At 50.9% G+C, this 25911-nt stretch overlaps 1 protein-coding gene across 3 annotated transcripts in view; it reads right to left on the reverse strand.

Moving 5' to 3' along the window:
• The window catches only part of KCNIP2 (potassium voltage-gated channel interacting protein 2), a 606670-nt gene that overhangs the window by 325042 nt on the left and 255717 nt on the right, over positions 1-25911 (reverse strand). The window contains exon 1 of one of the 3 annotated variants that reach the window (XM_068258785.1): positions 10260-11004. The exons of the other annotated variants lie outside the window; for them this stretch is intronic. Coding sequence (XP_068114886.1) covers positions 10260-10347 — 88 coding nt within the window. The 5' untranslated portion in view covers positions 10348-11004. Of the gene's footprint in view, positions 1-10259; positions 11005-25911 lie in introns of those variants that run through there. 3 annotated transcript variants of the gene reach the window in all.

The following is a 25911-nucleotide window of genomic DNA, read 5'->3' on the forward strand; positions in this document are numbered from 1 at the left end:
GCAGTGTAGGAGGGAGGCAAAGGGCCAGGCAGAGGCGAGAAAGGCTCCAGCCCCAGGGCGCAGTGTAGGAGGGGTGCACAGATCACTCAGCTATCACTCCCATCACCCTCCTAATAACATCACACACCATAATACTATACAGGGCCAGGCAGAGAGGCTCCAGCCCCAGGGCGCAGTGTAGGAGGGGGCGCACAGATCACTCAGCTATCACTCCCATCACCCTCCTCCCTCCCAATAACATCACACACCATAATACTGTACAGGGCCAGGCAGAGAGGCTTCAGCCTCAGGGCGCAGTGTAGGAGGGGCACACACAGCTCACTCAGCTATCACTCCCATCACCCTCCTCCCTCCCAATAACATCACACACCATAATACTGTACAGAGCCAGGCAGAGGCGAGAGAGGCTCCAGCCTCAGGGCGCAGTGTAGGAGGGGCGCACAACTCACTCAGCTATCACTCCCATCACCATCCTCCCTCCCAATAACATCACACACCATAATACTGTACAGGGCCAGGCAGAGAGGCTCCAGCCTCAGGGCGCAGTATAGGAGGGGGTGCAGGGCCGGACAGAGGCGAGATAGGCTCCAGCCTCAGGGCGCTGTGTAGGAGGGGGGCGCAGGGTCGAGGCAGAGGCAAGAGAGGCTCCAGCCTCAGGGCGCAGTGTAGGAGGGGGTGCAGGGCGGGGCCGAGGCGAGAGAGGCTCCAGCCTCAGGGCGCAGTGTAGGAGGGGGCGCAGGGCGGGGCCGAGGCGAGAGAGGCTCCAGCCTCAGGGCGCAGTGTAGGAGGGGGCGCAAGGCCAGGCAGAGGCGAGAGAGGCTTCCCCAGCCTCAGGGCGCAGTGTAGGAGGGGGCGCAGGGCGGGGCCGAGGCGAGAGAGGCTCCAGCCTCAGGGCGCAGTGTAGGAGGGGGCGCAGGGCCAGGCAGAGGCGAGAAAGGCTCCAGCCTCAGGGCGCAGTGTAGGAGGGGCGCACAACTCACTCAGCTGTCATTCCCATATTGTGTTTGAAGCAGAGAGAAATAAGAAAAGGGGACACATAGCAGTGACTGCAAGCCAGATAACTAGAGATTAAGGTGTTTGGAGGTTGGGGGCCCTGGAGTGCCTCCTAGTCTAATAGCAATCAGTGTGTGACGGCTGGGGTTGGAGGATTGGAGGGGAACACTTTGGTGTCTCAGCCTTGGTTGCTGGAGGACCTTGTCCCGGCTCTGCACAGTACTGATGACAGAGTCAGGAAGGGGGGGGAAATATCACATAAGGGCCTAAAGCGATAAAGGCTGCCGTGTGCAGGCCACGGAAAATGTCCCGCTCGTGACCCCAGAGCTCCACCCCCTGATACTCTATCAGGCCACGTGTGTAATGCACACATTGCTATGGAAATGCCAATTATACTGTGTGTTACCATAGCAACATTCACGTTATCCCAGTAACATGTGGTGCTGATACAGTAATGGCCGGAGCTCCCCCGGCGATACAACCGACAGAACGCCGTGCACTGCTTGCAAATCATCAGCCACCTCCCCCACGTCAGACCTCCTATCATCACCGTGCAACGCGTACGCAGCAGCGGGGTACACACGGCAGGTACACAGGGCAGTATAATGTGCAGTGTGATCAGGTACCACAGGGCAGTATAATGTGCAGTGTGATCAGGTACACAGGGCAGTATAATGTGCAGTGTGATCAGGTACACAGGACAGTATAATGTGCAGTGTGATCAGGTACCCAGGGCAGTATAATGTGCAGTGTGATCAGGTACCCAGGGCAGTATAATGTGCAGTGTGATCAGGTACACAGGGCACTATAATGTGCAGTGTGATCAGGTACCCAGGACAGTATAATGTGCAGTGTGATCAGGTACCCAGGGCAGTATAATGTGCAGTGTGATCAGGTACATAGGGCAGTATAATGTGCAGTGTGATCAGGTACCACAGGATAGTATAATGTGCAGTGTGATCAGGTACCCAGGGCAGTATAATGTGCAGTGTGATCAGGTACACAGGATAGTATAATGTGCAGTGTGATCAGGTACCCAGGGCAGTATAATGTGCAGTGTGATCAGGTACATAGGGCAGTATAATGTGCAGTGTGATCAGGTACCACAGGATAGTATAATGTGCAGTGTGATCAGGTACGTAGGGCAGTATAATGTGCAGTGTGATCAGGTACCCAGGGCAGTATAATGTGCAGTGTGATCAGGTACATAGGGCAGTATAATGTGCAGTGTGATCAGGTACCCAGGGCAGTATAATGTGCAGTGTGATCAGGTACACAGGGCAGTATAATGTGCAGTGTGATCAGGTACCACAGGATAGTATAATGTGCAGTGTGATCAGGTACACAGGGCAGTATAATGTGCAGTGTGATCAGGTACCCAGGGCAGTATAATGTGCAGTGTGATCAGGTACACAGGACAGTATAATGTGCAGTGTGATCAGGTACCCAGGGCAGTATAATGTGCAGTGTGATCAGGTACACAGGGCAGTATAATGTGCAGTGTGATCAGGTACACAGGGCAGTATAATGTGCAGTGTGATCAGGTACCCAGGGCAGTATAATGTGCAGTGTGATCAGGTACACAGGGCAGTATAATGTGCAGTGTGATCAGGTACCCAGGGCAGTATAATGAGCAGTGTGATCAGGTACCACAGGATAGTATAATGTGCAGTGTGATCAGGTACCCAGGGCAGTATAATGTGCAGTGTGATCAGGTACACAGGATAGTATAATGTGCAGTGTGATCAGGTACCCAGGGCAGTATAATGTGCAGTGTGATCAGGTACATAGGGCAGTATAATGTGCAGTGTGATCAGGTACCCAGGGCAGTATAATGTGCAGTGTGATCAGGTACCCAGGGCAGTATAATGTGCAGTGTGATCAGGTACTCAGGACAGTATAATGTGCAGTGTGATCAGGTACACAGGGCAGTATAATGTGCAGTGTGATCAGGTACCACAGGATAGTATAATGTGCAGTGTGATCAGGTACCCAGGGCAGTATAATGAGCAGTGTGATCAGGTACACAGGATAGTATAATGTGCAGTGTGATCAGGTACACAGGACAGTATAATGTGCAGTGTGATCAGGTACCACAGGATAGTATAATGTGCAGTGTGATCAGGTACACAGGACAGTATAATGTGCAGTGTGATCAGGTACTCAGGACAGTATAATGTGCAGTGTGATCAGGTACACAGGACGGTATAATCAGGTACTCAGGACAGTATAATGTGCAGTGTGATCAGGTACACAGGACGGTATAATGTGCAGTGTGATCAGGTACCACAGGATAGTATAATGAGCAGTGTGATCAGGTACACAGGACGGTATAGTGTGATCAGGTACACAGGACGGTATAGTGTGATCAGGTACACAGGACAGTATAATGTGCAGTGTGATCAGGTACTCAGGACAGTATAATGTGCAGTGTGATCAGGTACGTAGGGCAGTATAATGTGCAGTGTGATCAGGTACTCAGGACAGTATAATGTGCAGTGTGATCAGGTACACAGGGCAGTATAATGTGCAGTGTGATCAGGTACACAGGGCAGTATAATGTGCAGTGTGATCAGGTACCCAGGGGCAGTATAATAATCCAAGAAATCTCACCAGCACACCACGGTTCAAAGCACACCCTTTATTGTGCTAGTATCCATAAAAGATCCAACAATTGTTTCGGGAGCCACGCAGGGTCCCCCTTTCTCAAGGCATATGGTTACGAGGGGGACCCTGTGTGGCTCCCGAAACAATTGTTGGATCTTTTATGGATACTAGCACAATAAATACTAGTGTGCTGGTGAGATTTCTTGGATTGATTTACGAGTTCGGTAACGCCTATACCGCCTCACCAAGCACCCCAAGTGACGGAAGGTGTGCCTGCTTCGCTGGGTGATTACAGGGCAGTATAATGTGCAGTGTGATCAGGTACCACAGGATAGTATAATGTGCAGTGTGATCAGGTACCACAGGATAGTATAATGTGCAGTGTGATCAGGTACACAGGGCAGTATAATGTGCAGTGTGATCAGGTACACAGGACAGTATAATGTGCAGTGTGATCAGGTACCCAGGGCAGTATAATGTGCAGTGTGATCAGGTACATAGGGCAGTATAATGTGCAGTGTGATCAGGTACTCAGGACAGTATAATGTGCAGTGTGATCAGGTACACAGGGCAGTATAATGAGCAGTGTGATCAGGTACACAGGGCAGTATAATGTGCAGTGTGATCAGGTACACAGGGCAGTATAATGTGCAGTGTGATCAGGTACACGGGATTCCTTGAATAAGATCCATTGACCACAACTCTTTGTTTTCTGTCCATTAGCCAGTTCCCTATCCAAGCACACAGACTCTTCCCCAGTCCTTGCATCCTCAACTTTTGCACCAGACTTCTGTGGGGAACAGTGTCGAAGGCCTTTGCAAAGTCCAAGTATATCACATCTACAGCATTCCCAATATCCATATTAGCATTCACTACCTCATAAAAGCTGAGCATGTTAGTCAAACAGGACCTGTCTTTAGTAAACCCATGTTGATGCTGAGAAATAAGATTATTTTCTACTATGAAGTCATGTATAGTATCTCTTAGTAACCCCTCAAATAGTTTGCATACAACTGATGTTAAGCTTACAGGTCTATAATTTCCTGGATCAGATGTTTTGCCCTTCTTAAAGGGGCACTATAGCGAAAAACTGTAAGTAAAATGTGCTATATATACTATAAATTACTTTTCTCCTATGTTGCTGTCAAATCTGACAGAACAGGAGTGGCAGGTTTTGGACTAGTTCATCTCTTTCTAGGGGATTCTGAGGGATTTATATATTTCCAAAAGTACTTAGTGAATGGCAGTTGCTCTGTCCAACTGCCAAAAAACTGTGCAGCGAGCAGGGAAGCTGGCCAGCATCATTGTTTAGATCCTTTTTTGGGGATATCTTTATAAAGAATAAAAGCCTTGCTGAGAATCCCCTACGAAGAGATGGACTAGTCCAAACCTTTCACTTCTGTCAAATTTGTACTACCTACTGTAAGTGACAGCAACATAGGAGAAAAGTAATTTATGGCTCATTTTACTCTGGAAAAAATGTACTTCTTATTTGTCGGTTTGCACATATTTTATATTTTACAGTTTTTCGATGTAGTGCCCCTTTAACCACTTTACCACCACGGGTGCGTATATCTATGCTCCTTTTAACACCCTTTGCTCACCAGGAGCGTAGATATAAGCACCTCCCGCCGCTACCGCCACTGTCCGCGCTCCCGCTCGCTCGTGCGCGCGCTCCCACGCTTGTGCACGCCGCCGCCCGCTCACCCGGAGATCAATGAACGGGAAACAATGTTCCCGTTCGTTGATCTCTGCCCCCAGCAATGATCGGCTGCTTCTATGAGAAGCAGCGCGATCATTGTGAAAAAAAAAGTTTCCCAGCCTCATTGTTCTTCCTGTAAGCGTACTTCCTACGCTTACAGGACGCATTTACAAAAAATACTGTGGCCATCTTGTGGCCAAATAGTAAAACTACATCCAAAACATTTTTCATATACAAATACATACTTTTACACTATAAATTAACTAATTACCTCCCACACTCCCCAATTTCTTTTTTTTTGTAATAAAAAGAAAAAAAATTACAATTAAAAAAAAAAAAACAGGAATAGTTACCTTAGGGACTGAACTCTTTAAATATTTATGTCAAGAGGGTATAACACTGTTACTTTATAAACTATGGGCTTGTAATTAGGGATGGACGCAAAACTGAAAAAAATGCACCTTTATTTCCAAATAAAATATTGGCGCCAAACATTGTGATAGGGACATAATTTAAACGGTTTTATAACCGGGACAAATGGGCAAATAAACTTCATGGATTTTAATTACAGTAGCATGCATTATTTAAAAACTATAATGGCCGAAAACTGAAAAATGATTTTTTTCCCACATTTTTTCCTATTGTCCCATTAAAACACATTTAGAATAAAATAATTCTTGGCATAATGTCCCACCTAAAGAAAGCCTAATTGGTGGTGAAAAAAACAAGATATAGTTCATTTCATTGTGATAAGTAATGATAAAGTTATAGAGGAATGAATGGAAGGAGCGCTAAAAGGTGAAAATTGCTCTGGTGCTCAAGGGGTAAAACCCCTCAGTGGTGAAGTGGTTAAATAATGGGAAAACGTGATCTGTCTGTACGCCAATCTACCGGAACTCTGCCAGTTGAAAGAGAGTCACAAAAGATAAGATAAAGGGGTGTTTCAATAACTAAATGATAAGGGTTAATAGTAAAAAGGAGGTTAGGATAGGAAGGGGCTCTTTAAGCCGGGTGGTCCACCCGGCTGGTTTTGCTGAGCACCCGGCTGTCATCAGCTCACCTCATCGTATGCTGTAGGCAGAGTTGTGCAGAGAAACGTCAGTCCAGCATTCTCCCATCTCTCCCCACCCGGCTACTTCTTCATGCCACCCGGCTGGAAACAATTTTTGGGTTAATGGTAAGGTGGAGGTGAGGCCGGGAAAGGTTACTGGTAACTCCAAAGATTCCTGTCTTCTCAATATGTGACCGAAGTATTGAGCTGTAATAGTGGAATCAGCCCTTCCAGTGACCCCTCCGGCCCTATGTACTGACTGGTTACATCCGGCAGGCCAGGGAGCGCTCAGGGTCAGGCATTGGTAAAGTGGAGATCCTTACAATGGCCAAAGATCCCATCCCAGCCCCAAACCTGACCCCACTGATCGCATACCCCCCCCCCCCCCCTCCCCCCCAGCAAGCATACCAGGCTGGCCTCTCTGAGGTCAGAGCACAGCGGGACACAGGACAAAAATAACACCATGTACAATATGGGCTCGATTCACCAAGCGGTGCTAACCCAGTTATCACGCCTAAAGGACTTTAGGCGTGATGACCTCTTCACCACTGAGTTAGCACCGTTTTTGGCTGCACTTCGCGCGAAGTTATCGCGCGCAAAGTTTTGCGCGCGCACCCGCACAGGCGCGCGCGCAAAGTCCCATAGGGTTTAATGGGCGCATCGCGCGAAGTGAGGGGCGCTTCGCGCGCACGCACGCGGGAGCGCGCGCAAAACTTTACGCGCGGAAACTTCGCGCGAAGCCCTTCTTATCATGCCTAAAGTGACTTTAGGCGTGAAGAGGGCCTTTTCACCACGGTGCTAACACTTTGCACCGCTTGGTAAATCGAGCCCCATGTGTGTCGTCATGCTAATCCTCTGGCTACAGAATGTTCTGAATCTTTCCAAGAGGACAGGTGAGCTAAGGAGTAACTCTGTGTGTACAGAGAAAGCCCAGATCTTCACACCTCTTCCAACATTATCAGCAGAGGATCAGCATGACAGGTAAGCTAAGGAGTCACTCCGTGTGTACAGAGAAAGCCTAGATCTTCACACCTCTTCCAGGATTATCACAAGAGGATCAACATGACAGGAGAGCTAAGGAGGCACTCCGTGTGTACAGCGCAAGCCCCGATCTTCACACCTCTTCCAACATTATCAGCAGAGGATTAGCATGACAGGTGAGCTAAGGAGTCACTCCGTGTGTACAGGGAAAGCCCCGATCCTCACACCTCTTCCAACATTATCAGCAGAGGATCAGCATGACAGGTGAGCTAAGGAGTCACTCCGTGTGTACAGGGAAAGCCCCGATCCTCACACCTCTTCCAACATTATCAGCAGAGGATCAGCATGACAGGTGAGCTAAGGAGTCACTTCGTGTGTACAGAGAAAGCCCCGATCCTCACACCTCTTCCAGCATTATCAGCAGAGGATCAACATGACTGAACGCCAGCATTTTCCAAAGATCATCCGCCATGTTAGGTAAGTCAATAAAGCAACACAAGCATTATGTAACCCCAAAACCTGCATATGTCATCTCCAAACTGCATCTACACTGTACGTGCCTGCAATGCCACCTCAATGTTATCTCTGCAATGGCCTTCCAATAGCAACATAACCTGTTACCCTCCCTCACCCATACATGACCCTGCTGCCCATACAGATGGCCCCACCGCCCATACCTGACCCCACCACCCATACACGACCCTGCTGCCCATACAGATGGCCCCACCGCCCATACCTGACCCCACCGCCCATACATGACCCTGCTGCCCATACCTGACCCCACCACCTATACACGACCCCGCCACCCCTACACAACCCCTTCACCCCTACATGACCCCACCACCCCTAATTGACCCCGCCACCCTTACACGACACCGCCACCCCTACACAATCCGGTCACTCCTATACAACCCTGCCACTCCTACACAACCCAGCCACCCCTACACGACCCCGCCACCCCTACATGACCCAACCACCCCTACATGACCCTTCCATCCATACACGACCCCGCCACCCCTAAACGACCCAGTCACTCCTACATGACCCCACCACCATTACACGACCCCGCCACCCCTACACGATCCAGCCACCCCTACACGACCCCATCACCCCTTCATGACCCCACCACCCCTGCACGACTCAGCCACCCCTACTCGACCCGCCACCCCTACACGACCCCGTCACCCCTACACGACCCCGCCACCCTTACACGACCCGGCCACCCCTACACGACCCCACCAACCCTACACGACCCTGCCACCCCTACACGACCCAGCCACCCCTACACGACCTAGACACCCCTACATGACCCAGCCACCACTACACGACCCCGCCACCCCTACACGACCCTGCCACCGTTACACGACCCCGCCACCCCTACACGACCCCACCACCCCTACACGACCCCACCACCCCTACACGACCCAGCCACCACTACACGACCCCGTCACCCCTACACGACCCTGTCACTCCTACACGACCCCACCACCCCTACACGACCCCGCCACTCCAATACGACCCGGACACCCCTACACGACCCCGTCACCCAAACACGACTCCGCCACCCCTACATGACCCCACCACCCCTACACTACCCCGTCACCTCTACACGACCCAGCCACCCCTACATGACCCAGCCACCACTACACGACCCCGCCATCCCTACACGACCCCGCCACCGTTACACGACCCCGCCACCCCTACACGACCCCACCACCCCTACACGACCCAGCCACCACTACATGACCCCGCCACCCCTACACGACCCTGTCACTCCTACACGACCCCATCACCCCTACACGACCCCACCACCCCTACACGACCCAGCCACCACTACACGACCCCGTCACCCCTACACGAACCCGCCACTCCAATACGACCCGGCCACCCCTACACGACCCCATCACCCCTACACGACCCAGCCACCCCTACACGACCCCATCACCCCAACACGACTCCGCCACCCCTACACGACCCCGCCACCCCTACACTACCCCGTCACCTCTACACGACCCAGCCACCCCTACACGACCCTGTCACTCCTACACGACCCCACCACCACTACACGACCCCGCCACTCCAATACGACCCGGCCACCACTACACGACCCAGCCACCCCTACACGACTCTGCCGTCCATACACGACCCCGCCACCCATACATGACCAATTGGTCAGCCAGTGGTAGAAATATCAGGCGACTTTTCCCAGCTGCCTCTTGCATCGCCTCTGACATCTACTCATGGTGCTCCACAGACACAAGAGTCTCCCTGATGATGTGATTATCCTACACGCCCCCACCACCCCTACATGACCCTATCACCTCTACACGATTCCGCCACCCCTACACGACACGGCCACCCCTACACGACCCCATCACTCCTACACAACTCTGCCACCCCGACACGACCCCGCCACCCCTACACGACACAGCCACCCCTACACAACCCCATCACTCCTACACGACCCAGCCACCCCTACATGACCCTATCACCCCTACACGACTCCGCCACCCCTACACGACTCCATCACTCCTACACAACCCCGCCACCCCTACACGACCCCACCACCCCTACACGACCCCGTCACCCCTACACGACCCCATCACCCCTACACGACCCCATCACTCCTACATGACCCCGCCACCACTACACGACTCCATCACTCCTACACAACCCCGCCACCCCTACACGACCCCACCACCCCTACACGACCCCGTCACCCCTACACGACCCCATCACCCCTACACAACCCAGTCACTCCTACACGACCCCGCCACCACTACACGACCCCACCACCCCTACATGACCCCGCCACTCCTATACGACCCGGCCACCCCTACACGACTCCACCACCCATACACGACCTCACCACCCATACATGACATGTTTGTCAGGACAACCAATTGGTCAGCTAAGGGGTCCTACCTTGTGGGAGTGTCCCGGTCACCCAGCGGTAGAAATATCGGGCGACTTTTCCCAGCTGCCTCTTGCATCGCCTCTGACATCTACTCATGGTGCTCCGCAGACACAAGAGTCTCCCTGATGATGTGATTATCCTCCGGGCTCACTGTGGAGAAGCTTCTATCCCCACAGAGGTGGAAAACGAGCGCTCAGACCAGCCGACATTCCCAACGACCACTGATTGCTGCTCCGCTTCTGATCTCAACAGGCAATCGTTCAGCATGCAGGTCAGCAGCTCCTCCGCACAGCTCCAGATCCCTCATACATCTCTCTATGGGAAGTTCTGCCCTGAGACCTCCACAGAGGCTGGAGAGCAAGGTGAGGTACAGAGGGAGGTACAGAGGGAGGCACAGAGGCTGGAGAGGAAGGTGAGGTACAGAGGGAGGTAGAGAGGGAGGCACAGAGGGAGGCACAGAGGCTGGAGAGGAAGGTGAGGTAGAGAGGGAGGCACAGGAGGACGCAGACTGCTCCACTCCTGATCACTTCAGGCAATCGCTCAGCATGCAGGTCAGCAGCTCCTCCGCACAGCTCTAGGCTTCTCATACATCTCTCTATAGGAAGTTGTGGCCAGAGAGGAAGGTGAGCTGCAGAGGGAGGCTCAGAAGGAGGCACAGAGGTAGGCACAGGAGGACGCAGACTGCTGATGAGGATCTATTTTCAGGAGGACACATTACCACTCACATGTGAAGAGCAGCGAGGCTGAGCGCAGTGTATGTCACTGCCTGCTGCTGCTGCCGACAACTGGAGCTGATTATGGTTGCCACGACAACCCCAGACTCCACAGAGCTCAGCAGCCAATGGCGAGTCCGCGGCAGGGAAATAGGACGAGGGCTTCTCAGGGACGGGCGGCGGGGAAAGTTACAGGGAAAGTCTCTGCATGTGCGTCTCTGCGCTCTTCTCTGCGGTTTGAATAAGCTGCCTTTTCAACCATGGGGGAAAAAAATACAGTATTTTTTTTTTTTTTTTTTACAGAAATACATTCACAGCGCAGCTCCTTAGGGCCCGTTTCCACTACACGACGCAGATCGGATGCAGAAAAACGGGCTCTAATGAATGCCTATGGGCCTGTTTCCACTAAACGCTCCCATAGGCAAAATTCAGTTTTTGGAAAATAAAAAAGTAAGAATGAATTTAACTATTTGCATTGCCTTATTAGCATCTTTTTTATCTATGTAATAATAGAAAATTGATTTAATATATAATTCCTAACAGTTACTGTTAGACCTATATTTACATTTAAAATTAACCCCTTACCTCCCACACGTCTCTAAAGTTACACAAATAAAACTTTTGTAAAAGAAAAAATATACAATAAAAAATACATAAATAGTTACTTTAGGGACTGAACTTTTTTAATATGTATGTCAAGAGGGTATATTACTGTTACTTTTTAAATTATGGACTTACAAAATATTGGCACCATACATTGTGCTAGGGACATACTTTAACCGTTGCAATAACCAGGACAAATGGGTAAATAAAATATGTGGGTTTTATCCACAGTAGAATGTTTTATTTTAAAATTATATTTGCCGAAAACCTGCGAAATTATTTTTTTATTTTTTTTTTTATTATTATTATTCCCATTAAATGCATTTCGAATAAAATAATTCTTAGCAAAAAGTATCACCCAAAGAAAGCCTAATTGGTGGTAAAAAAAACAACAACAATGTATAGATCATTTCAGTGCGATAAGTAGTGATAAAGTTATTGGCAGATGAAGGACGCAGCGCTGAAATGTGAAAATTGCTCTGCTTTTTAAAGGACCACGATCCTGGAAAAATTGTACAATGTCAAATAAATGTAAACACATGAAAATAAGAAGTACACAAAAAACACAGACAGAGGCGCCTGGTGTCACCCAGACTCAATACTGTTGTGTGCTCCTATATTTTATTGCCTGAGGAAGCAGGTTTACACCTGTGAAACGTGTTGCAACCCCCTTTGGAGTAAGCCAATAAAATTTGTATCTACGTAAGTTGACAATTTCCAGTGTCTGCTTGCAGGAGGTGAGCCCACCACTGTCTCCTAAGCATTTTCTAACCTTTTATCATTGTTATTTTATTCTTTTGGCACCTCTGTTCTCCTATATAAATAAGAAGTACATTTCTCCCAGAGTAAAATGAGACGTAAATTACTTTTCTCCTATGTTGCTGTCACTTACAGTAAGTAGTAGAAGTCTGACAGAACCAGTGGGTTTTGGTCTAGCCCATCTCCTCATGGGGGATTCTCAAGGTTTTGTTTCATTTCAAAAGCACTTAGTAAATGGCAGTTGCTCTGTCCAACTGCCCAAAAAGTGTGCAGTGAGCAGGGAGGCTGGCCAGCATCATTGTATAAATCCTTTTTAGGGAATGTCTTTATAAAGAATAAAAGCTTTGCTGATTATCCCCCATGAAGAGATGGACTAGTCAAAAACCTGTCGGTTCTGTCAGATTTCTACTACCTAATGTAAGAGACAGCAACATAGGAGAAAAGTAATTTACGGCTCAGTTTACTCTGGAAGAAACAGAATTCTTATTCTTATGTGTATAAACGTATTTTACATTTGACCATTTTTCACGATAGTGCTCCTTGAAAGGACAACTGTAGTGAAAGGCATATGGAGGCTGTCATATTTGCTTATTTTTAAGCAATACCAGTTGCCTGGCAGCCCCGCTGATCCTCTGCCTCTAATACTGTTAGCCATAGCCCCTGAACAAGCATGCAGCAGATCAGGTGTATCTGACATTATTGTCAGATCTGACAGGAGAAGCTGCATGCTTGTTTCTGATCTAATTCAGACACTACTGCAGCAAAAGAGAGTAGCAGAGCTGCCAGGCAATTGGTATATATATGGCAGCCTCTATATACCTCTCACTACAGTTCTCCTTTAAGGGGAAAATCCCTTGGAGGTGAAGGGGTTAAAGTGAGAGTCCATTCCGTTCAGCTGTAAATTGATTGAAGATTTCTTACACCTGTAGTTTTACCTCCGCACATTCTTACTACAGCGAAATAAATTTAGCTTTAGGCCAAACAATCATGAAGTCTCATCTGAGCTCAGCGGCCGGAGCGATTCACAGGCGGGCTGGGGGGAGGGGCATCCCGCAGCGATGTTTCCGGAGGAGGCCTGTGATTGGATGTCACAGGTGAGAGAGGCGACTGGTCCACAACAATAATTAACTCTGCAGTGCGCTAATTGCCTTTTCCAGAGAACTGTCACAGCCGCCTGCACAATACTGATCATTCTGTCCTTGCTAATCGCCCTGCGCTACCGTCCCCCCATACGTCCCAACCAGGGCCGGCTCTCTCATGAAGCAAGGTGAAACATTTGCATCAGGTGCAGAGATTACCGGGGCAGCATGTTTGTACTGTGTTTACACTTAGAGCATGCAGTCAGAGAAGGAGGAGCGAGAGGACAGCTTGTTGTGCTGTGTGAGGAGTCTGACAGTGAGTGAGGAGGGGGGAGGCAGGTGAGCATCATTGGGGAAGGTAGCTTGTTGTGCTGTGTGAGGATTATGACAGTGAGTGAGGAACGGGGAAGCACGAGAGCAGCATTGGAGAAAAGCAGCTTGTTGTGCTGTGTGAGGAGTCTGACAGTGAGTGAGGAGGGGGGAGGCAGGAGAACAGCATTGGGGAAAGTAGATTGTTGTGCTGTGTGAGGATTATGACAGTGAGTGAGGAGCGGGGAAGCAGGAGAGCAGCATTGGAGAAAAGCAGCTTGTTGTGCTGAGTGAGGAGTGTGATAGTGGGTGAGGAGGGGGGAGGCAGGAGAGCAGCATTGGGGAAAAGCAGCTTGTTGTGTTGTGTGAGGAGTCTGACAGTGAGTGAGGAGGGGGGAGGCAGGAGAACAGCATTGGGGAAAGTAGATTGTTGTGCTGTGTGAGGATTATGACAGTGAGTGAGGAGCGGGGAAGCAGGAGAGCAGCATTGGAGAAAAGCAGCTTGTTGTGCTGAGTGAGGAGTGTGATAGTGGGTGAGGAGGGGGGAGGCAGGAGAGCAGCATTGGGGAAAAGCAGCTTGTTGTGTTGTGTGAGGAGTCTGACAGTGAGTGAGGAGGGGGGGGGGGGGGGGTAGGAGAGCAGCATTGGGGAAAAGCAGCTTGTTGTGCTGTGTAAGGAGTCTGACAGTGAGTGAGGAGGGGGAGGCAGGAGAGCATCATTGGGGAAAAGCTACTCATTGTGCTGTGTGAGGAGTCTGACAGCGGGTGAGGAGGGGGGGGGAGTCAGGAGAGAAGCATTAGGGAAAAGCAGCTTGTTGTGCTGTGTGAGGAGTCTGACAGTGAGTCAGGAGGGGGGAGGAAGGAGAGCAGCATTGGGGAAAAGCAGCTTGTTGTGCTGTGTGAGGAGTCTGACAGTAAGTGAGGAGGGGGACGCAGGAGAGCGGCATTGGGGAAAAGCAGCTTGTTGTGCTGTGTGAGGAGTCGGACAGTGAGGGTGGAGGGGGGGGGGCAGGAGAGGATCATTGGGGAAAGCAGCTTGTTGTGCTGTGTGACGAGTCTGACAGTGAGTGAGGAGAGGGAAGGCAGGAGAGCAGCATTGGGGAAAAGCAGCTTGTTGTGCTGTGTGAGGAGCCTGACAGTGAGTGAGGAGGTGGTAGGAAGGAGAGCAGCATTGGGGAAAAGCTGCTCATTGTGCTGTGTGAGGAGCAGAGCCGGGACAAGGTCCTCCAGCACCCAAGGCTGAGACACCAAAGTGCGCACCCCCATCCCTCCCACCCCAGCCGTCACACACTGATTGCTATTACACTAAGAGGCTCCTCCTCCATCCCTCCCACCCCAGCCGTCACTTACTGATTGCTATTAGACTAAGAGGTGCCACAGGGCCCACAACCTCCCCAACACCCTAATCTCTAGTTATCTGGCTTGCAGTCACTGCTATGTATCCCCTTTTCTTATTTATTTCTGCTTCATACACAATTAGGAATGACAACTGAATGAATTGTGCGCCCCCTCCTACACTGCGCGCTGAGGCTGGAGCCTCTCCAGCCTATGCCTCGGCCCGGCCCTGGTGAGGAGTCTGACAGTGAGTGAGGAGGTGGTAGGAAGGAGAGCATCATTGAGGAAAAGCAGCTTGTTGTGCTGTGTGAAGAGTCTGACAGTGAGTGAGGAGGGTGGAGGCAGGAGAACATCATTGGGGGAAAGCAGCTTGTTGTGCTGTGTGAGGAGTCTGACAGTGAGTGAGGAGGTGGTAGGAAGGAGAGCAGCATTGGGGAAAAGCAGCTTGTTGTGCTGTGTGAGGAGTCTGACAGTGAGTAAGGAGGGGGGAGGCAGGAGAGAAGCATTGGGGAAAAGCAGCTTGTTGTGCTGTGTGAGGAGTCTGACAGTGAGGGAGGAGGGGGGAGGCAGGAGAGCAGCATTAGGGAAAAGCAGCTTGTTGTGCTGTGTGAGGAGTCTGACAGTGAGTTAGGAGTGGGAGGCAGGAGAGCAGCATTGGGGAAAAGCAGCTTGTTCTGCTGTGTGAGGACTCGGGAGTGACATTGAGTGAGGAGCGGTGAGGCAGGAGAGCAGCATTGGGGGAAAGCAGCTTGTTGTGCTGTGTGAGGAGTCTGACAGTGAGTGAGGAAAGGGGAGACAGGAGAGCAGCATTGGGGAAAAGCAGCTTGTTGTGCTGTGTGAGGACTCGGGAGTGACATTGAGTGAGGAGCGGTGAGGCAGGAGAGCAGCATTGGGGGAAAGCAGCTTGTTCTGCTGTGTGAGGACTCGGGAGTGACATTGAGTGAGGAGCGGTGAGGCAGGAGAGCAGCATTGGGGGAAAGCAGCTTGTTGTGCTGTGTGAGGAGTCTGACAGTGAGTGAGGAAAGGGGAGACAGGAGAGCAGCATTGGGGAAAAGCAGCTTGTTGTGCTGTGTGAGGAGCCTGACAGTGAGTGAGGAGGGCGGAGGCAGGAGAGCAGCATTGGGGGAAAGCAGCTTGTTGTGCTCTGTGAGGAGTCTGACAGTGAGTGGGGAGGGGGGAGGCAGGAGAGCAGCATTGGGGAAAAGCAGCTTGTTGTGCTGAGTGAGGAGTCTGACAGTGAGTGAGGAGGGGGGAGGCAGGAGAGCATCATTGGGGAAAAGCAGCTTGTTGTGCTGTGTGAGGAGTCTGACAGTGAGTGAGGAGGGGGGGGGGGAGGCAGGAGAGCAGCATTGGGGAAAAGCAGCTTGTTGTGCTGAGTGAGGAGTCTGACAGTGAGTGAGGAGGGAGGAGCCAGGAGAGAACCATTGGGGGAAAAGCAGCTTGTTGTGCTGTGTGAGGAGTCTGACAGTGAGTGAGGAGGGGGGAGGCAGGAGAGCATCATTGGGGAAAAGCAGCTTGTTGTGCTGTGTGAGGAGTCTGACGGTGAGTGAGGAGGGGGAGGCAGGAGAGCAGAATTAGGGAAAAGCAGCTTGTTGTGATGTGTGAGGAGGGAGGAGCCAGGAGAGAACCATTGGGGGAAAAGCAGCTTGTTGTGCTGTGTGAGGAGTCTGACAGTGAGTGAGGAGAGGCGAGGCAGGAGAGCATCATTGGGGAAAAGCAGCTTGTAGTGCTGTGTGAGGAGTCTGACAGTGAGTAAGGAGGGGGGAGGCAGGAGAGAAGCATTGGGGAAAAGCAGCTTGTTGTGCTGTGTGAGGAGTCTGACAGTGAGGGAGGAGGGGGGAGGCAGGAGAGCAGCATTAGGGAAAAGCAGCTTGTTGTGCTGTGTGAGGAGTCTGACAGTGAGTTAGGAGTGGGAGGCAGGAGAGCAGCATTGGGGAAAAGCAGCTTGTTCTGCTGTGTGAGGACTCGGGAGTGACATTGAGTGAGGAGCGGTGAGGCAGGAGAGCAGCATTGGGGGAAAGCAGCTTGTTGTGCTGTGTGAGGAGTCTGACAGTGAGTGAGGAAAGGGGAGACAGGAGAGCAGCATTGGGGAAAAGCAGCTTGTTGTGCTGTGTGAGGACTCGGGAGTGACATTGAGTGAGGAGCGGTGAGGCAGGAGAGCAGCATTGGGGGAAAGCAGCTTGTTCTGCTGTGTGAGGACTCGGGAGTGACATTGAGTGAGGAGCGGTGAGGCAGGAGAGCAGCATTGGGGGAAAGCAGCTTGTTGTGCTGTGTGAGGAGTCTGACAGTGAGTGAGGAAAGGGGAGACAGGAGAGCAGCATTGGGGAAAAGCAGCTTGTTCTGCTGTGTGAGGACTCGGGAGTGACATTGAGTGAGGAGCGGTGAGGCAGGAGAGCAGCATTGGGGGAAAGCAGCTTGTTGTGCTGTGTGAGGAGTCTGACAGTGAGTGAGGAGGGGGGAGGCAGGAGAGCAGCATTGGGGAAGAGCAGCTTGTTGTGCTGTGTGAGGAGTCTGACAGTGAGTGAGGAGGGGGGAGGCAGGAGAGCAGCATTGGGGGAAAGCAGCTTGTTGTGCTGTGTGAGGAGTCTGACAGTGAGTGAGGAAAGGGGAGACAGGAGAGCAGCATTGGGGAAAAGCAGCTTGTTGTGCTGTGTGAGGAGCCTGACAGTGAGTGAGGAGGGCGGAGGCAGGAGAGCAGCATTGGGGGAAAGCAGCTTGTTGTGCTGTGTGAGGAGTCTGACAGTGAGTGGGGAGGGGGGAGGCAGGAGAGCAGCATTGGGGAAAAGCAGCTTGTTGTGCTGAGTGAGGAGTCTGACAGTGAGTGAGGAGGGGGGAGGCAGGAGAGCATCATTGGGGAAAAGCAGCTTGTTGTGCTGTGTGAGGAGTCTGACAGTGAGTGAGGAGGGGGGGGGGGGAGGCAGGAGAGCAGCATTGGGGAAAAGCAGCTTGTTGTGCTGAGTGAGGAGTCTGACAGTGAGTGAGGAGGGAGGAGCCAGGAGAGAACCATTGGGGGAAAAGCAGCTTGTTGTGCTGTGTGAGGAGTCTGACAGTGAGTGAGGAGGGGGGAGGCAGGAGAGCATCATTGGGGAAAAGCAGCTTGTTGTGCTGTGTGAGGAGTCTGACGGTGAGTGAGGAGGGGGAGGCAGGAGAGCAGAATTAGGGAAAAGCAGCTTGTTGTGATGTGTGAGGAGGGAGGAGCCAGGAGAGAACCATTGGGGGAAAAGCAGCTTGTTGTGCTGTGTGAGGAGTCTGACAGGGAGTGAGGAGAGGCGAGGCAGGAGAGCATCATTGGGGAAAAGCAGCTTGTAGTGCTGTGTGAGGAGTCTGACAGTGAGTAAGGAGGGGGGAGGCAGGAGAGAAGCATTGGGGAAAAGCAGCTTGTTGTGCTGTGTGAGGAGTCTGACAGTGAGGGAGGAGGGGGGAGGCAGGAGAGCAGCATTAGGGAAAAGCAGCTTGTTGTGCTGTGTGAGGAGTCTGACAGTGAGTTAGGAGTGGGAGGCAGAAGAGCAGCATTGGGGAAAAGCAGCTTGTTCTGCTGTGTGAGGACTCGGGAGTGACATTGAGTGAGGAGCGGTGAGGCAGGAGAGCAGCATTGGGGGAAAGCAGCTTGTTGTGCTGTGTGAGGAGTCTGACAGTGAGTGAGGAAAGGGGAGACAGGAGAGCAGCATTGGGGAAAAGCAGCTTGTTGTGCTGTGTGAGGACTCGGGAGTGACATTGAGTGAGGAGCGGTGAGGCAGGAGAGCAGCATTGGGGGAAAGCAGCTTGTTCTGCTGTGTGAGGACTCGGGAGTGACATTGAGTGAGGAGCGGTGAGGCAGGAGAGCAGCATTGGGGGAAAGCAGCTTGTTGTGCTGTGTGAGGAGTCTGACAGTGAGTGAGGAAAGGGGAGACAGGAGAGCAGCATTGGGGAAAAGCAGCTTGTTCTGCTGTGTGAGGACTCGGGAGTGACATTGAGTGAGGAGCGGTGAGGCAGGAGAGCAGCATTGGGGGAAAGCAGCTTGTTGTGCTGTGTGAGGAGTCTGACAGTGAGTGAGGAGGGGGGAGGCAGGAGAGCAGCATTGGGGAAGAGCAGCTTGTTGTGCTGTGTGAGGAGTCTGACAGTGAGTGAGGAGGGGGGAGGCAGGAGAGCAGCATTGGGGGAAAGCAGCTTGTTGTGCTGTGTGAGGAGTCTGACAGTGAGTGAGGAAAGGGGAGACAGGAGAGCAGCATTGGGGAAAAGCAGCTTGTTGTGCTGTGTGAGGAGCCTGACAGTGAGTGAGGAGGGCGGAGGCAGGAGAGCAGCATTGGGGGAAAGCAGCTTGTTGTGCTGTGTGAGGAGTCTGACAGTGAGTGGGGAGGGGGGAGGCAGGAGAGCAGCATTGGGGAAAAGCAGCTTGTTGTGCTGAGTGAGGAGTCTGACAGTGAGTGAGGAGGGGGGAGGCAGGAGAGCATCATTGGGGAAAAGCAGCTTGTTGTGCTGTGTGAGGAGTCTGACAGTGAGTGAGGAGGGGGGGGGGGAGGCAGGAGAGCAGCATTGGGGAAAAACAGCTTGTTGTGCTGAGTGAGGAGTCTGACAGTGAGTGAGGAGGGAGGAGCCAGGAGAGAACCATTGGGGGAAAAGCAGCTTGTTGTGCTGTGTGAGGAGTCTGACAGTGAGTGAGGAGGGGGGAGGCAGGAGAGCATCATTGGGGAAAAGCAGCTTGTTGTGCTGTGTGAGGAGTCTGACGGTGAGTGAGGAGGGGGAGGCAGGAGAGCAGAATTAGGGAAAAGCAGCTTGTTGTGATGTGTGAGGAGGGAGGAGCCAGGAGAGAACCATTGGGGGAAAAGCAGCTTGTTGTGCTGTGTGAGGAGTCTGACAGGGAGTGAGGAGAGGCGAGGCAGGAGAGCATCATTGGGGAAAAGCATCTTGTAGTGCTGTGTGAGGAGTCCGACAGTGAGTGAGGAGGGGGGGAGGCAGGAGATCATCATTGGGGAAAAGCAGCATGTTGTGCTGTGTGAGGAGTCTGACAGGGAGTGAGGAGAGGGGAGGCAGGAGAGCATCATTGGGGAAAATCAGCTTGTTGTGCTGTGTGAGGAGGGAGGAGCCAGGAGAGCACCATTGGGGGAAAAGCAGCTTGTTGTGCTGTGTGAGGAGTCTGACAGAGAGTGGGGAGAGGGGAGGCAGGAGAGCATCATTGGGGAAAGCAGCTTGTGCTGTGTGAGGAGTCTGACAGTGAGGGAGGAGGGGGAGGCAGGAGAGCAGCATTGGGGAAAAGCAGCTTGTAGTGCTGTGTGAGGAGTCCGACAGGGAGTGAGAAGGGGAGAGGCAGGAGAGAAGCATTAGGGAAAAGCAGCTTGTTGTGCTGTGTGAGGAGTCCGACGGTGAGTGAAGAGGGGGGAGGCAGGAGAGCATCATTGGGGAAAAGCAGCATGTTGTGCTGTGTGAGGAGTCTGACAGTGAGTCAGGAGGGGGGGAGGCAGGAGAGCAGCATTGGGGAAAATTAGCTTGTTGTGCTGTGTGAGGAGTCTGACAGTGAGTCAGGAGGGGGGAGGCAGGAGAGCAGCATTGGGGAAAAGCAGCTTGTTGTGCTGTGTGATGAGGGAGGAGCCAGGAGAGCACCATTGGGGGAAAAGCAGTGTCTTGTGCTGTGTGAGGAGTCTGACAGGGAGTGAGGAGAGGGGAGGCAGGAGAGCATCATTGGGGGAAATCAGCTTGTTGTGCTGTGTGAGGAGTCTGACAGTGAGCCAGGAGGGGGGAGAGCATCATTGGGGAAAAGCAGCTTGTAGTGCTGTGTGAGGAGTCCGACAGTGAGTGAGGAGGGGGGAGGCAGGAGAGCATCATTGGGGAAAAGCAGCTTGTTGTGCTGTGTGAGGAGTATGACAGTGAGTGAGGAGGGGGGAGGCAGGAGAGCAGCATTGGGGAAAAGCAGCTTGTTGTGCTGTGTGAGGAGTCTGACAGTGAGTGAGGAGCGGGGAGGCAGGAGAGCAGCATTGGGGAAAGCAGCTTGTTGTGCTGTGTGAGGAGTCTGACAGTGAGTGAGGAGGGGGGAGGCAGGAGAGCAGCATTGGGGAAAAGCAGCTTGTTGTGCTGTGTGAGGAGTCTGACAGTGAGTGAGGAGGGGGGAGGCAGGAGAGCATCATTGGGGAAAAGCAGCTTGTTGTGCTGTGTGAGGAGTCTGACAGTGAGTGAGGAGGGAGGAGACAGGAAAGCAGCATTGGGGAAAAGCAGCTTGTTGTGCTGTGTGAGGAGTCTGACAGTGAGTGAGGAGGGGGGAGGCAGGAGAGCTTAATTAGGGAAAAGCAGCTTGTTGTGCTGTGTGAGGAGTCTGACAGTGAGTGAGGAGAGGGAGGCAGGAGAGCAACATTGGGGAAGAGCAGCTTGTTGTGCTGTGTGAGGAGTCTGACAGTGAAGGAGGAGAGGGGGAGGCAGGAGAGCATCATTGGGGAAAAGCAGCTTGTTGTGCTGTGTGAGAAGTCTGACAGTGAGTGAGGAGGGGGGAGGCAGGAGAGCATCTGTGGGGAAAAGCAGCTTGTTGTGCTGTGTGAGGAGACTGACAGTGAGGGAGGAGGGGGGGGGGGGCAGGAGAGCAGCATTGGGGAAAAGCAGCTTGTTGTGCTGTGTGAGGAGTATGACAGTGAGTGAGGAGGGGGAGGCAGGAGGTCATCATTGGGGAAAAGCAGCTTGTTGTGTTGTGTGAGGAGTCTGACAGTGAGGGAGGAGGGGGGAGGCAGGAGAGCAGCATTGGGGAAAAGCAGCTTGTTGTGTTGTGTGAGGAGTCTGACAGTGAGTGAGGAGGGGGAGGCAGGAGAGCAGCATTGGGGAAAAGCAGCTTGTTGTGCTGTGTGAGGAGTCTGACAGTGAGTGAGGAGGGGGAGGCAGGAGAGCAGCATTGGGGAAAGCAGCTTGTTGTGCTGAGTGAGGAGTCTGACAGTGAGGGAGGAGGGGGGGGGGGGAGGCAGGAGAGAAGTATTAGGGAAAAGCATCTTGTTGTGCTGTGTGAGGAGTCTGACAGTGGGGGAGGAGGGGGGAGGCAGGAGAGAAGCATTAGGGAAAAGCAGCTTGTTGTGTTGTGTGAGGAGTCTGACAGTGCGGGAGGAGGGGGGAGGCAGGAGAGCAGCATTAGGGAAAAGCAGCTTACTGTGCTGTGTGAGGAGTCTGACAGTGAGTGAGGAGGGGGGAGGCAGGAGAGCATCATTGTGGAAAGCAGCTTGCTGTGCTGTGTGAGGAGTCTGACAGTGAGTGAGGAGGCGGGGGGGGGGGGGGAGGCAGGAGAGCAGCAGTGTGTCATGTGACTTGCACAGCAGAAGGGAGGAGGTGGCACTGCTGTCCTGACTGAGGAGGGTGAGCAGAGTGTTATTCACAGACTCACAGCCAGCCAGTGTGCTGTCGTGTTGAGCTGCAGCATGTCATGTGAGAACATAATGAATGGAAATTGTCAGGTGCTGGGCGATCATTCCAAATCGTGTGTGTGTGTGTGTGGGGGGGGGGGGGGGTGTTGCTCTAGAACTAGTCCTGGTCCCAACCACTTCACAGGCTATACTGCTCTCACCCGGGTTACCCTAGTACTCTAGTAATGTTACCCTAGTACTCTAGTTATGTGTATTGCAGTATACAGGATCTTCTCAAAAAATTAGCATATTGTGATAAAGTTCATTATTTGCTGTAATGTACTGATAAACATTAGACTTTCATATATTTTAGTTTCAAATACACACAAGCCTTTTATTGTTTTAAAATTGATGATTTTGGCATACAGCTCATGAAAACCCACATTTCCTATCTCAAAAAATGAGCATATTTCATCCGACCAATAAAAGAAAAGTGTTTTTAAAACAAAAAAAGTCAACCTTCAAATAATTATGTTCAGTTATGCACTCAATACTTGGTCGGGAATCCTTTTGCAGAAATGACTGCTTCAATGCAGCGTGGCATGGAGGCAATCAGCCTGCGGCACTGCTCAGGTGTTATGGAGGCCCAGGATGCTTCGATAGCGGCCTTAAGCTCATCCAGAGTGTTGGGTCTTGTGTCTCTCAACTTTCTCTTCACAATATCCCACAGATTCTCTATGGGGTTCAGGTCAGGAGAGTTGGCAGGCCAATTGAGCACAGTAATACCATGGTCAGTAAACCATTTACCAGTGGTTTTGGCACTGTGAGCAGGTGCCAGGTCGTGCTGAAAAATGAAATCTTCATCTCCATAAAGCTTTTCAGCAGATGGAAGCATGAAGTGCTCCAAAATCTCCTGATAGCTAGCTGCATTGACCCTGCCCTTGATAAAACACAATGGACTAACACCAGCAGCTGACATGGCACCCCAGACCATCACTGACTGTGGGTACTTGACACTGGACTTCAGGCATTTTGGCATTTCCCTCTCCCCAGTCTTCCTCCAGACTCTGGCACCTTGATTTCCGAATAACATGTAAAAGTTGCTTTCATCCGAAAAAAGTACTTTGGACCACTGAGCAACAGTCCAGTGCTGCTTCTCTTTAGCCCAGGTCTGGCGCTTCTGCCGCTGTTTCTGGTTCAAAAGTGGGTTCATGCTTCCATCTGCTGAAAAGCTTTATGGAGATGAAGATTTCATTTTTCAGCACGACCTGGCACCTGCTCACAGTGTCAAAACCACTGGTAAATGGTTTACTGACCATGGTATTACTGTGCTCAATTGGCCTGCCAACTCTCCTGACCTGAACCCCATAGAGAATCTGTGGGATATTGTGAAGAGAAAGTTGAGAGACACAAGACCCAACACTCTGGATGAGCTGAAGGCCGCTATCGAAGCATCCTGGGCCTCCATAACACCTGAGCAGTGCCACAGGCTGATTGCCCCCATGCCACGCCGCATTGAAGCAGTCATTGCTGCAAAAGGATTCCCGACCAAGTATTGACTGCATAACTGAACATAATTATTTGAAGGTTGACTTTTTTTGTTTTAAAAACACTTTTCTTTTATTGGTCGGATGAAATATGCTAATTTTTTGAGATAGGAAATTTGGGTTTTCATGAGCTGTATGCCAAAATCATCAATAAGGAAAAACAATAAAAGGCTTGAACTACTTCAGTTGTGTGTATTTGAATCTAAAATATATGAAAGTCTAATGTTTATCAGTACATTACAGAAAGTAAGGAACTTTATCACAATATGCTAATTTTTTGAGAAGATCCTGTATAGTGTATGGTGTAATTGCACACGGCGGTAGCTGCTGCACAGGTGGGTTAGTGTGTTGTGTGTGTAGTGAGTGTGGTGCAGGCTGTGTATGGTGTGTATGATAATGTATGTATTGTATATATTATATTGTGTGATTGCACACGGCGGTAGCTGCTGCAGAAGGTGCCCGGCAATGACATAAATGAATCATGTTTATGAAATATAAATGCGCAGGGACTGCATTAGACGCACTGGGCCGGTGATTTCCTACATAATGATGTCACGTTGAATAGAGTCTCTGTGAAGTGCAGCTTATTCATTCAGAGACACTGGAGGTGCATTTACTGACCGCAGGACTGTCTGCTCTGATCACATGACGCCTGCGCTGCCTGCAGGAGACACTCCTAATGAAATACAAGAGAACTAATGGAATCCGCCATTCAGGACAGAAGTACTGAAGAACAGCATGTCCTCAGCATGTGCAAGACTAGTGTACACGGACCTTTGCCTTCAGCATGTGCAGGACTAGTGTACATGGGCCTTTGCTGTCATCGTGTGCAGGACTAGTGTACATGGGCCTTTGCTTTCATCGTGTGCAGGACTAGTGTACATGGGCCTTTGCCTTCAGTGTGTGCAGGACTAGTGTACACGGGCCTTTGCCTTCAGTGTGTGCAGGACTAGTGTACACGGGCCTTTGTCTTCAGTGTGTGCAGGACTAGTGTACACGGGCCTTTGCCCTCAGTGTGTGCAGGACTAGTGTACATGGGCCTTTGCCTTCATCATGTACAGGACTAGTGTATTTGGGCCTCTGCTTTCATGTGCAGGACTAGTGTACACGGGCCTTTGCCTTCATCATGTGCAGGACTAGTGTATTCATAAAAAGGACCAGATATATAAAGAACAAAGTCTCTCAGTTCTTGTGGTACAAAAATATCAAAACATCTTTATTGACATAGATACAAAAATTCTTTGTTAAAAAAGAGTAAATCTCTGTAAGGTGCTCCTCATAGGATAGTCACAGGAATGTTCAATAGTAGCAAAAGCTTAAATATTCAACAATATATCGATTAGCAGTATATAAATTGGCAACGACACGCTCGTTTCGGGCACAAAAATGCCCTTCATCAGGCCACTGTATAAGCAATTTCTATATATCCTGTTGGCGACATATGGCAGGAGCAAGAGACAAAAAACAGCATCTAACTTAGCAGACGCATATCACACTATCCTGACGGCAGGTAAGTGTGCTTCTAGCCGCATGGTTCTTCACTTACCTGCCGTCAGGATAGTGTGATATGCGTCTGCTAAGTTAGATGCTGTTTTTTGTCTCTTGCTCCTGCCATATGTCGCCAACAGGATATATAGAAATTGCTTATACAGTGGCCTGATGAAGGGCATTTTTGTGCCCGAAACGAGCGTGTCGTTGCCAATTTATATACTGCTAATCGATATATTGTTGAATATTTAAGCTTTTGCTACTATTGAACATTCCTGTGACTATCCTATGAGGAGCACCTTACAGAGATTTACTCTTTTTTAACAAAGAATTTTTGTATCTATGTCAATAAAGATGTTTTGATATTTTTGTACCACAAGAACTGAGAGACTTTGTTCTTTATATATCTGGTCCTTTTTATGAATACAGTGAGTTGTCTGGGGTGAAGTGGATCACCCCAAAAGGGACGTTATGGTTTTTTAGTCTTTCTTCCATTTGTTAAAAAGACACACTCCCAATCATAATATTAACACAGGACTAGT

The sequence above is a fragment of the Hyperolius riggenbachi genome, chromosome 10 (genome assembly GCF_040937935.1).
Source record: "Hyperolius riggenbachi isolate aHypRig1 chromosome 10, aHypRig1.pri, whole genome shotgun sequence".
NCBI lineage: Eukaryota > Metazoa > Chordata > Amphibia > Anura > Hyperoliidae > Hyperolius > Hyperolius riggenbachi.